This window comes from Octopus sinensis, linkage group LG12 (genome assembly GCF_006345805.1).
Source record: "Octopus sinensis linkage group LG12, ASM634580v1, whole genome shotgun sequence".
Lineage (NCBI taxonomy): Eukaryota > Metazoa > Mollusca > Cephalopoda > Octopoda > Octopodidae > Octopus > Octopus sinensis.
Window position 1 is genome coordinate 32,431,406 of NC_043008.1, and position 13,662 is coordinate 32,445,067.

The window sequence follows — 13,662 nt, forward strand, 5'->3', positions numbered from 1 at the left end:
TTCAATCATTGTGCATACAATATGTATCATCTTCATTATCATTATACCATCCACTTTTCCATGTTTGCATGAGTCAGATGGAATTTGTTAAGGCAGATTTTTTTTCTATAGTCAAATGCCCTTTCTATTGCCAACCCTCACTTTGTTTTCAAGCAAAGTAATATACCACTATGGTCAAACATGTTTACATGAAAAGTTAGAAATGAACACTGCTTGTATGACAGTGATGCTCATTGTACAACAATCATGCATTGCCAAGACAAGGAGAGACTAGCATGCACACACACACACACACATGATGAGCATCTTACTGTTTATGTCTGCCAAATCCACACACAAGACCTTGGTTGGCCCTGAGCAGACGTTTAGAAGACACTTGCGCAAGGTGCCACACAGTGAGACTGAACTCAAAACAATGTGATTGGGAAGCAAGCTTCTTAACCCTACAGCTATGCCTACCCTTATAGAATTGATCAAACAATTGATATGAGGTATGTAGTTTTATTAACAAGTCTTTTCCTATAATGACTCCTTGATTACAACTGATTTGGTGTGCTTGAAGAGATAGTTGTATGAAAGTAAGAAATCTTGCATTAAAAGTAATTACAAATCTCAGCTGCTCATTTCTTTATATTTCTTCCAGACTATTGTTTGTTGTATTGATGGAATATTTCTAACACAAGTGAATTGAGGTTATCTCTTTCCTTGTTGCCATTTCTTGAGATTCTATCTTGATCTTTTCTGTCTTTCTTCTTCTATTATATTGTCTTCGTTTCCTTATGTTTGGGAAAACAAAACAAACAAGAAAACAGCTGTTTTACTGGCATTGTAATTCATCTTGAATTATAAACTGTTTGTTGTCATCAACCTCCCAAAGATTGCACTTACTGCCCACTGCATTCCATGTTTGATTGATTTAAGTTTTGAGATCATGTCTTCTGCCTTTCCTAATCAGAGCTAGATATTTAATAATAATGATAAAATAATCATCATCATTTAGTGTCTGTTTTTCATGCTGGCCTGGGTTGGGATGGTTTGACTGAAAACTGGTAAGCTGCACCAGGTTCTGATCTGATTTAGCAAGGTTTCTACAGCTGGATACCCTTCCTAATGCCAACCACTCTGAGAATGTAGTGGGTGTTTTTTACCCACTACATTGACCTGACACCAGTATCAGCCACAACTACTATAACAATAATAATAATTTCTGCTATAGGCACAGGGCCTGAAATTTTAGGGGTGGAGGCTAGTCTATTACATTGACCTGAGTACTTGACTGCTATTTTATTGACCCCAAAAGGATGAAAGTAAAGTTGACCTCTGGAATTTGAACTCAGGATGCAGAGATGGATGAAATACTGCTAAGCAATTTATCTGGCATGTTAATAACTTCACCTACTTGCTGCCTTAATAATAATAATAATAATCTTTTCTTCTGTAAACACAAGACCTAAAATTTTGGAGGAGGGGACTAGTTGATTACATCAACCCCAATTTTCAGCTGCTACTTATTTTATCCACCATGAGAAGATGAAGGCAAAGTAAGGTTGGCCTTAGCAGAATTTGAACTCAGAATGTAAGGTTGGATGAGCTACTGCTAAGCACTTTGTATAGTGCTCAGGTGTACTGCAGCCCAGAAAAGAGTAAAGAAAAAGGATAAAAAGCAGCAATAAGTAAAGAAAGACAGCAATGATAGCTGAAAGAATAATCATAGTACACAGAATAAAACACTGTAAGGCAGAAAAGTGAACAGTAATTTCAGGAAGCATGAACTATTTGAAGGATACAGTGTTCTTACAGCTAACAACCATTGCTCATAGTTTATTTCATGCTTCAACAATTCTGAGTTTGAAAAATTGTCTTTGAAAGTCATGGCTGTTGTGCACTGGCTTGAGCTTGCTAATAAAATGTGGATAATTTTTTGAGCTTCTGTGAAGTTTTAGTGTTAATCCCCAGAGAAGTAAGACATTCAAGATGTGACTGGTGGAGGGTATTTGTTTGGTTGCACATCTCTGGAAATGTTTCTCAGTGTTTATATAGTGTAACCATATATAGCTTTAGCTCTTCAGCACTCAGATTATTCTGTCAAAAGTAAAAGTAATGCATTTTTATTTACATTGTTTTGAATTAATCATGCATTATGTTGTAGCTTCAAGATTTTAATGATGTGATTGTTTATTTTTAGACATTGTAGGTTAGGTGTGAGAGGCTGGATCTGGGTGGTTTAAACACAAAACAAGTAGAATATTTGAGCCAGATATGACAGGTTTAAGCACTAAAAGGTTAAACAGATAACCAGTAAGTGGCTAACAAAGATCTTATTGAGCGATGTTAAGACACTTGATAGTTTTGATGATTTTAGAAATATTATTCATTCAATAATAATATTGAAATCATATTTGCCAGCAGACTTTGCAAAGCTGGTGTTGTAGAGGAAGTTGGTAAATTTCAGGTTTTTCATCCCTAAATGTACAATGGGACACTTGTCTGCAACCTGCTCAAGTTGCTGGTCTGCATTTCATTGTGCATCGTATTCAGGTTAGATTGCAAGAAGATTTATTGTGTATAGGGTTCATTCGTTCAAAAACAATTTATATCTGGCTTCAAGCCTATCATGATTCAAAGGCGATGGGATGTTGTTCTTGTATAGTTTCCCAGGACTTTTTTTTTTATTGCTGTTCGTTGTTGGTTCTGTACTCTCAGACCAGCTTGCATCCCATTTCTGTACGTCACCAGACTCGACAAATTTCAATAGCTGCTCACCATAGTGTAATTTAAAACTCATGTGGGGTTGAGTCATGATTCAAGCAAGCTTCTGGCATATATGGGGTGATAAATTAAGATGAGTTCGACAAGTTATTCAAACTCCACACTTAGCCTTATCAAAGTTTAAGAGTATGCATGTGACTTGTCTAGGTTTGAATCCCAGTTCAGCAAAACAGAGAACATTATTTTGGGATCAGAGTCTTTGGGTACAAGTTAGTAAATGACCATAGATCAAGGGTGTCCTCAGGTACGCCAATAGTAATCTCCTTAGTAGATACAGGGGCTTCCTCAATGTACCTGTATTCAGCTATAGCTGCAAGCAAATTTGTATGCACAGCATCCTCCTGATATGATCCTTAGTTGTGCAATTCTTTATGGATTTTTGCTTTAATATCCATTACTTCACTGTTCAAATCTGAGATTAGTTATAGAATTTCTGCAACTTCCTTATGGATGTCAGTTTTTGTTCAACAGTTTAGGTGGAAGAAGACACAGGTTTGGCATTGAAAAAACCAATTTAGTAAAACCGTTTCCCAGAGCTCATCCATCATAGAACCATAGGATGCCTTTTAGGACCTGGGGCTGTTGGGAAGTTAGTGGTATACTGGAGGTAGATAAAGAAACATGACATTTACTGCAGTCAACCAACCCTTCAATTTTGGGAAAATTTTCAGTTTTAGTATATATATATGTGTGTGTGTGTATGAGGATAACTGACTGAAAAAGCCACTTGAGCAGCACCTCAAAAACTGGCTGCACCAGTTAAGAGAATCATCATCAACATTTAACGTTCATTTTCCATGCTTCATGGGTTGGACAGGAACTGGCAGGGGCCACTGCAGGTTCCATAGTCTGTTTTGGCTTGGCTTCTGTGGCTGGCTGCCCTTCCTAACATCAGCCACTTTACAGAGTGTACTGGGTGCTTTTTTTTTGCGTGGCACCATCACCAGCACTGTTTACATAGCACCAGCACCCACACCAATGCTTTTTACATGGCACTTTGGTTTTAAGATCTCAATCCTTTTGTGGTAGATAATGGTTTTATATATATATATTGTGGATGTGACTCTCAGGACATTGTTTTGTTTTAGGATCAGCAACCAATTTTGTTGTGTAGTTCACCCATACATGAAACCATTGCAATTTTGTCCTGTCTTAACCGTTTATACTATTGAACAGAATATGTTTACGTACAAGATGCTCATTAAACTGATAACTATAATAGTGTTTTTCTGAGTATTGTTTGTGTGACTCTGCACACACAGATATACTTGTTAAGAAGAAATATGATGTATACTAGATCACAGCTTTTTATTTCTTATTAAAAGATTATAATTTCAGTTAAAATTACTTTGGCTTTTTAAATTCCATATGCCAACATCTATAAGTTCCCTGGGTATTCACTCATTCAGCTGTTCTCTTAATAATCAACACTGCTTTATTGTTCCAGATTATAAACGAACTATATTATAAGTGAATTGAATTCTTACTAGATAGCCTAAATATTTACTGATGAACTTTGTGCTGAGATATTATCAATCAATGTGGAGTAGGTACCAATAGATTCTGATTGAACAGACCTTGATCACAAAAGAAGCCAACAAAAATTTTTGCTAACCAATACAACTAAACAGATGACTGTGAAACTATCACTGAAGTGTTTTCATAACAGTAACTTAAAGTATGAAAATTTGGAATACCACAAAATATTTTGTTTGGCACTCTGACTCTGCCAAACTTTATTCCTTTCAAGTAAATATTAAGTGACCTTCCATCAAAGTTACAAGTCATTGTTACTCTTATAATAAATATTATTAGTACTAAAATTGGTCGAGCACTTGATAAGCTGTTTCACATTTTGTGTCCAAACCTCAATGAGATCAACTTTGCATCAGAGCCAATAGAAGGGACTCTGCATGGTTGAGTGAGTTGCTAGAAATGATAGCCAATTCGCCATCCAGTCACTGCTTGATGTCTGAAAGGAAGGACATATTATATTATGTATTTCTACATACATTATGTCTAGGAAAGTTGGGATGGTCACAGATGGAACGCTTGTAATCATAAGTCTGTTCCATCAGATTCAACATGATGCTAGACAATAGCAGTAGCTGAAATGAATATATTACTAACTTAGCAGCGAAGATATCTGCTCCAAAATCTAGATGCCTTCCTTGTCATGTAATTCCTGTTTAGCGACATCGACAAGCACCAATTTCTTCGGATATAACAGTTTCACTGTCAAGTCGACAGGTGTTAGCTCTTTAATATACTTAGGAAAGGGCAATAACTCTTCTCCAATACATTTTTTTTCTAAGGGAGGTAATTGGATGTCTCATAATTGGAACATAATCTATAACTGATATATCAGCTGATTACTATCATCTTTGATACAAAAGTCTCGAGTTTTAGTGTAACTGGTTCTCCAGTAATTATTTAATTGACAATAAATACGTGTAACTTGGACTCAGAATGATTGAAAGTAAATGGCCTATTGTAAACTAATTTTTGCACAAGCATATTGTTGCTTTCAGTAAAAATACTCACTGTTCAATATATACACTTATATTAGGCAGATCAATGATATATCTATATTATCAGTATATACTATGTTTATTGTACTGTTTCTCTACGTTTGATCTGTATATCATTACAGATAATACTGCTAAGTACAATAGTAACCACACCACTTGACTAGAAATGAACTGGATGATGACACTGTATAGGGCGTTCTAAACTCACCAGTTACAGTTGTACATCTAACTGTACTCACAAGAGGTTACTATATTGTTAATGCTAATTTCATAGCATTCAACTGTAGATAATAATGTGATGGTTGATTAGAAGTAATATATTATTACTTTGAAGACTTAATTATTATTGAGCATACACCCAAATGTTGTCAACCCAGCTGTTGCTGAGTTTATAGATTTAATTGTGTGGAGTATGGACATAGTGGTGGATGATAGATTGATTTCCTATCAAAGCAGAGTGAGTGAGTGTTAAATGTATTATTACATTTTGGGGGCATAGATGGATTGGCAGAATTGTTAGTGAGTCAGACAAAATGCCTGTGATATTTGTTCCAGCTCTTTACACTCTGAGTTCAAATCCTTCCAAGGCCAACTTTGCTTTTTATTTTTATTTTTTTTCTCTTTCTGAGAGTTAGTAAAATATAACTGTAGTCAAGTACTGGTGTAAATTTGTTTAACTCATCCTCCCAGATCTCTGGCATCATGCGTATCAAATAAAAAGCTTTGTGGTTTGGCAGAACCATCAATGTTTCAAACAAAATTCCTTTTATTTAGTTATGGATTTTTATTTTCTGAGTCAAAACCTGACTGAGTTTAGCTTAGTCCTTCATCCTCTCAGGGTTCGTAAAACGAAGTACCAATTTATCAACTTAACTTTCTCTCCCATCCAAATTTCTGGCCTTGTACCAATGTAAGAAATTGCTATTATTGCTCTGTGATCACTGAGGAAAATGGTATGGAAGAAATGTTACTGCATCTCACAAGTAATAATAATTAGATTCATCCATCTATGATCCCTGTATAAATCTTGTCATGCTTGATAAAATATGTCCTAGTAGTATTATACTAGGAGTTGTTTGAATTGATTACATATCACTCCTATGTATTTCTGGATCTTTTCCCATTGTAGTATGTCATTGTTATTATTGCTTCCTTGTCATAGATTATTTAACCCTTTAGCCCTGTAATGTTTATTTATTCATTGTCTTGAATTATCCATGCATTATCTTGTAGCTATGAGATTTTGATGATGTAACTTAATTTTTTAGAATGATATTGCAGTGTTGGCATGGGGAAACCACATCTGGCCTGTTTGAACATAAAAGCAGGTTGAATATTTTGGCCAAATGTGGCCGGTTTCAATGCTAAATGATTCAGTAGTTATTCTTTGACCAAGGTCCTGGCTTGAAGTAGAATTCTAATTGCATTCCAGCTATGACTATATCATCATATTTCCAGCCTAGTGTATCAAGGACTACAGTATCTATTGTGGCCTTCCAGTTTTAGGATGACAGGATGTAAATTGAGGAACATTTGGTTGCTATGTCTAACAAGTTCCTATATATGTTGTCTAGAGTTGTAATCTTGTATATTTCTCTACAATTCAATAGTTGAACATAATTGAGGAATCATTGGTTCTAATTTTAACTAATTTAGTATTTACCTAGAGACTACTTCCAATTTACTGCTGTAATTCATACTAATTAAATAGCTATAGTTTCGTTGCAGTTATATATTATGCATTGTTTATGTTTCATGTTGTTAAAAAATGTTTTTAATATATTCCTAAAAAATATATTCTACGTGGTTATCTGTAAATTAGAAATAAGTTTTGGAAACAAAAAGTTATTCTAGAAATAGTTGTTGTAACAGTAAATTAAATTAAAAAAAAAATGGAGCTTTTTTTTTTTCATTAAATTGAATTTATCATTTTTCTTTTTTCAAATCAGTATTGACATTTTGAATTTAAAATTTTATTGATATACAACATAGATTATTGAAAGATTTAATGTTTGAATTCAGATTAAAAAAACGAAATCCTTCATGTTAAAGTAATTTCAGTTGTAATATAAAAAGAAAGAATGAGAAAATAATTTTAAAAATTCCAATTATATTTACATAATGCTTACCAACTCATATATGATCTCCACAAAAAATGTTTTTGTCTAAGTTTTTCTGATATCAGCTTTCGGAGGGATGAAATTTTCCTTACACACACACACACACATATATAGTAGCTGTTTTGTACAGTTAGTCAGATGGCATAGAAAATTTTGGTATAAAAGGAGTAAACAAAAAATATATGCACTGAAGGATGTTATTTTTTTGTTTACTTCTACAGTATACCAAAACTTTCCACTTGGCCTTCCATTCTTTTGTGTTTACTGTACATGAAGCTGCTACCTCTATCCCATAGCAAATTTGACTGCATAGACGGAAAATTTCATGCTACTTTTACTGTTTTTGAGAAGCCAATATCTACTGTTGATAAAATAAATTTTGATTCTAGAGTCAATATTGAATCTTTTGCTCTGTGTGCTTTGTGTATTTTAATACACAAAGTTTTAAAGCAAGCAGTTTATATATATAATTTTACTAATACATTTATTTGTTTTCCCATCCGTACATTATCTGTTGTTTGTACTTTGTTTGTTATATATGTTAATCAAAATGATATAGTTCAATTATCTTTGAGTTGAGTGAGATATCAGTTAGTAGCTTTCTCCTTCCCCTTCACTTTTTTCCTGCCTCTGCTCCTATTGTATCTTCTATCTCCCCCCTCTCTCCACCTCTTTGTCATATTGTTGTCTCCTGAAGATTTGAACTAAAAGATGCATAAGTTTCAACATGAGTGTCTCAGCCACAGAGAAAAACTTGCTACAAGCTGGTATAAAAGTATACCTAAAACTCTAAACTGTTTATAGTTCACTAGGGATATAAATTTATGAAATTTAGTATTGCCATAACTGTTGTAAGTTTTGACAGTCTGCACACTTTCTGTTTAACTAGCTGACACCCTGCCCTCATCTCATGTTATGTCAGTTTGAATGGTTTTGTAAGTCCATGTGTGAACACACATGCTCCAATACAAAAGTTATATCCACAATTTTGTTTTGTATATAGTATATTATGAGTTTGCATGTGTATATGTTTGTGTACACATACAATCACACACTTGTACACACATATATGCTCCAATATAAAGGTGATAACTCTATTCTATGTTCCCATAGCAAATTTTATCACTGCTCCGAAATAAACTTATTTATTGAGCACATTCATAAAACTATCTCATGTTTAACTGACTTAGGATCCTTGTATTAGTCCTATTTATGTCAATATATTTATTAATCAATATCTGTATATGTAAACACTTGAGTACAAACAAAAGAATCAGATCAGCCGCAAACAGGAAATTAGAAACCTCAGGAGGATAGAGCTGTGAAGTTTCATCTGCCAGTAAAATGTATATCAGTATATCTGTCTGTCTAAGAGAGAGATAAGGGGGATGGGGGGAGGAAATATTCTTAGATACTGCAATAATTCATCTGAAGACGGGAGTTGAATCTTACCTCTTCTGATAACTAAGTAAGCTTACTTTTATACTAGTAGAAGGACTTTCACTATTGAAAATGATATACAAATGTCTGTTCATTGCATTATTACTGTGTTAGAAATGGAGTTGCACATAAATTTCTATGTTGGATATAACTGAAAAGACTGAGGACATAGACTTCCCTCTTCAACCAAGTCTCCATCAACTTATCTTCCACATGGAGAGCTGTGTGAGGATGGAAGAAGTGATCCTGTAGTCCACTAAATTTGTTGAAAGGCAGGGGAAAGTATTGAGTAAGGCACAAGGAATACAGCTGGGAGGAAAAACACTTGGTAGTCTAAATAATTCTGGATCTGTGGGGTTTCTTGATTGGCCCTTGGTGACAGACCTCCTCCTGGAACAATGTTTTTTTTTATTGTGTGTGTAAATCTATGCTTTTTGAAGCCTGTCCTTGTAATATCTTCCCCCTTTGTCACCTTTGTAGTAATAATAAGGAATCATTATTTGGTAGAATTTTAGTGTTGGTCAAAATACATTGTGGCAGTTGTTCTAGCTCTTTACATTTTGTGTTGAAATCCTACTGAGGTCAACTTTGTACTTTATTCTTCCAGAGTCAGTAAAATAAAGTCAATTACTAGAATTGATTTAATTGATGAATGTCACAAATGCCGTTTCAACTTATTTTCCATTGATATGATATAAATTCCAGCCTGATACTAGAGCAAGATTGCAATCTAAATCACTGTACCACTATCAATATTATTAATATTGATTATAAGGTAGCGAGCTGGCATAAGGACAAAATGATTGGCATTTCTTCTGGCTCTTTATGTTCTGAGCTCAAATCTTGCAATGGATGACTTCACCTTTCCTTTTTTCAAGGTTGATAAAAATAAAATATCAGTGAGCTCATTATAATTAATTACCTCTCCCACTAAATTTACTGACTTTGTGCTAAAGTTTAAAGAAAAAAAATATTCATTGTTTATATACTTGTTCACTCATTTCTAGTATGAAATATAACAGTAACTTTTCAAATAAGATAATTCTACCTCTTTCATTACGTTGATCTTTTTCTACTCAGACACTCCATTATATCTACTCATATATGCACTGATGATATATATATATATATATATATATAGTTATGTATTTGCAGGGACATCATACAGTATGTATTTAGTTTTATCTAACTGTTGCCAAATTCATATAGGTATATATTCTTGCCATTCTGAGTTAGAAATAAGTCCTGAAGAGACTGGGTAATTACAGAATTTTTTGCACCTCACCATTACTGCACTGTTTGAACTTACCGTAATGGGCGTCATAAAGGCACCTTCTGATGAGACATTTTCTCAGACTCAGTTTTCTTGCCAGTCCTGGTTGTTTCACTTCATTTGTATTAAATACTGCCTCTGAGACATGATTAAACAGTATACAGTATTATTTCTCTTTTGTAAATGTATAAATAAATCTACTTTAAATTTTGTTTCAACTAACTTCAAATTTGGAAAATATTGTAAACTTTTCTCTGTAATTATTTCCCTTAGTTACAGACCCCCAACTTTACGAAGCAAATTCTTGATTCAATATTCTATTGAATATAATATAATATAAATAACACAAATATCTATTTTAGTTTCTTAGTGATCAAAGTCTTTGTTTTTCTATTTGTGTGTGTGATCTGTTTGACAGAAACTTCTTAGTTTTTTCTTAATATAGTTGAAGCCATGCCTCAGTTTAGAAAATGTTAGTCATCTTACAGAAATGCAACATCTCTACATTTTGTTGCTAAATGCCCTAACCCTTCCAGTTAATTCTAAATGTTTGTCCATCTCCCCATATAAATCTGCTAAATATTGCTCTACCCATTTCAACTAAAAGCTACTAACTGTTCCTTGTTCAACTCAATCGTGTTAAGTTTATTTCCTTTATATATTGTCACAATTATATGATTGTATACTTGAGAAACAGTGACTGTTTAATTGCTAATTAAACAAAATTCTTTCCCCCATACCTATTAGGTACTGATTTATCAGGGGAGAGGACTTGAAAAATTGTTTTCTTAAAAGTAGGGTTGGTGGTTACGAGAAATAGTTCTGTTTGTTTTAATATTTCAATGCTATAATAGCCTCTCACAACCCTGTCACTGTTTCTTTTCATAAAGACGAGGGAATGTTTCTCTCAGGTGAGTTTCCAGAATTGATTTTACACAAGGATGTTTTTTTTTAATTCACAAGAGACAAATGCAGACAAAGGGATTTCTTTTCCATTGACAATTTCTCTCCTAGTTTTCAAACAATCTTTTCCAATATCAGTGTTATGAACAATTCTGTGGAGTTCAAAACAAAAAATATTACGTAAAATCTTCATTAGTTTGACTCTATTTGTCTACAATTCTCTACAAAGTATCTATTTTATTTACTCTCTTCACCACATAACTTTTTTATAGCTATTTTGTTTATCCTAAACAAGAAATAATTACTAAAAACCTTAAAGTTGTCATAAAATCGTAAGTATTTATTAAATAAGGCCCAATTCAAACAATATAATTCAGTAATTGTATTTTGTGAAAAAACATAACTTTTTTCCCAAGTTAAGATTTAATTCAAATATTGTTTATCCTTTAGAACAACACTGCTTTAATCTCTCATACATGGTGTACATGTCAGTTGAATGCATTAATGTTTTGCTTCTTTGGTGAACACCACAACTAATGAATACTATAATAGTTTATGATATGTGATCATCTTATTTCAATGCAGCTATGGCAGTCAGCATATATAAAAAAATAGGTCTTCAACTGATTGTGTCATCTCAATTGTATTTAACTGATTACACTATTTCTGCTGATTCAAGTATATTCAAGTGCTTACAAAACCAGATTCTAAAGTACCTGTAGCAATGATGTTGGGATCTTGAATAGTTCATTTACTAATAATCAATTTTCCTTCTAAAACTATCAAAAACCTATACTATCTGTATTACTGTGTTAAGCTTATTTTATTTGATAGTTGACTCAAATGTGTTCAAGACGTTTTATTAGCATATGCAAGTACTTCAATCCAATATAGATAAGGCAAGAGTTATTGCCCTTACATTAGTAATATGATCAAAACTTCACTGCGTGTGTATGTATTCTTTTATTGGTTTCGTGGGTTGGATAGTGACTTCAGTGTCTATTTTTTTGATTCGTTCCTGTTTTATCGACCACAAATTTGTCATTTGAAATTTTTTTTTTCAGCATCTTATATGAATACTCAGACTAAGTTAGCTATTCCTGTTACTTTGTTTAGGGGTAAATGGGTCTGCAATCATAACATCTACTGATTCTTTTTTAACAAACAATTAAAATGCAAATAATAATAATAATGATCATTATTTTACCACCAAGGCAATTATAACAATAACTCAAATCAATCATTATTCATAATTCTAATTGTCAACTACGTAAATCTCTTTGACTGCACTCTTAAAAGAAGAAAGAAAAAAAAAACTTGCTTGTGGCTTCAGTCAGTCAACTGATTTGTCTGCGATTGTCTGTGTGGGAGTGTGATCAGCATTTTGAATTCTCTTACTTTATTCTGTTAGTTGATATTGTTTTTTTTCTCTTCATTTTCATTTTATCTTAATTTGTTCTGACTTTAATGAATTTTTAGTTTAGGGAAGAGTATGCAACACATTTGTATAGTGTCATTTATCTCTTGCACCTTATATTCACACACTGTTCATTACTGATGTTTTATGTGTGTGTGTGCCTATATATATATGTATATATATATATATATATATATATATATATATATGGATTCATGCACATATACTCACATACTTTTCATTTATAAAATTCTGATAGAGGTATTGTTAGAATTTGATTGTCACCTCTGCTAGTCTCTGGGTGCCACCTTGTTCACTTGCATTTTGCGCCCTTATTATATTGTTTATTTTTGTAAGAGAGACACAATAAGTGTGTGAGGTTGTGATGCTTGTTAAATCTTGCTGCATAAGCCCTGATTCTTCATAACTTGTAGCCTCTCTCTATCTGACAATACATTCTATTTTCACTACACACTTGTGTTGTTAGCTCTAGTTGTGGCACCCAGCTATTTCGAAAGAAAACTTTAGTTATTGTGCCTACATTATGTTGATATCCAAACTGACAGTAAAAAAACTTCACCATAGCTAGTGAGAAAAGACAAACTAGCATCATGACAATGATTTTTCACATAGGATCAATAATACAGATTTTGTAGAAAGAAGCAGTTGTTGAATCATAATGGCCACAGTATACAGCTGGTACTTTGTTTTATCCGTCCTTGAAGGATGAAAGGTAAAGTTGACTTTGTTAGGATTCAAATTCAGAAAGTAAGGGAATTCAACTAAATACTGCAACATGTTTCTGTCTTCCACTATACCAATGTTCTGTCAATATTGATGATGATAATAATAATAATAAAGAATTATGTTGATTTCTAATATGAGATACACAGTCACAGTCAGTAACACCAATCCCACTGCTTCAGTGCTACTTCATTATAACTATTGGAAGTTAAATGTCAAAATTGACTCTGGTAGGCTGTAACTAAATGCTGCAAGGCTTTTCGTCTGGTGTAGTTATTGATTTATGATATTTTTATAGACATACAGGCATAGGAGTGGCTGTGTGGTAAGAAGCTTGCTTCCCAACCACATGGTTTCAAGTTAAGTCCCACTACATGGCACCTTGAGCAAGCGCCTTCTATAGCCTTGGACCAACCAAAGCCTTGTGAGTGGATTTGGTAGATGGAAACTGAAAAGAAGCCCATC

At 33.4% G+C, this 13,662-nt stretch overlaps 1 protein-coding gene across 8 annotated transcripts in view; it reads left to right on the forward strand.

Moving 5' to 3' along the window:
* LOC115217996 (sorting nexin-2) overlaps positions 1-13,662 on the forward strand; it is a 118,827-nt gene that overhangs the window by 57,507 nt on the left and 47,658 nt on the right. For 5 of the 8 annotated variants that reach the window (XM_029787735.2, XM_036507830.1, XM_029787738.2 and 2 more), the window contains one exon: positions 11,024-11,044. The exons of the other annotated variants lie outside the window; for them this stretch is intronic. In XM_029787735.2, the coding sequence (XP_029643595.1) occupies positions 11,024-11,044 (21 nt within the window). The remainder of the gene's footprint in view (positions 1-11,023; positions 11,045-13,662) is intronic. 8 annotated transcript variants of the gene reach the window in all.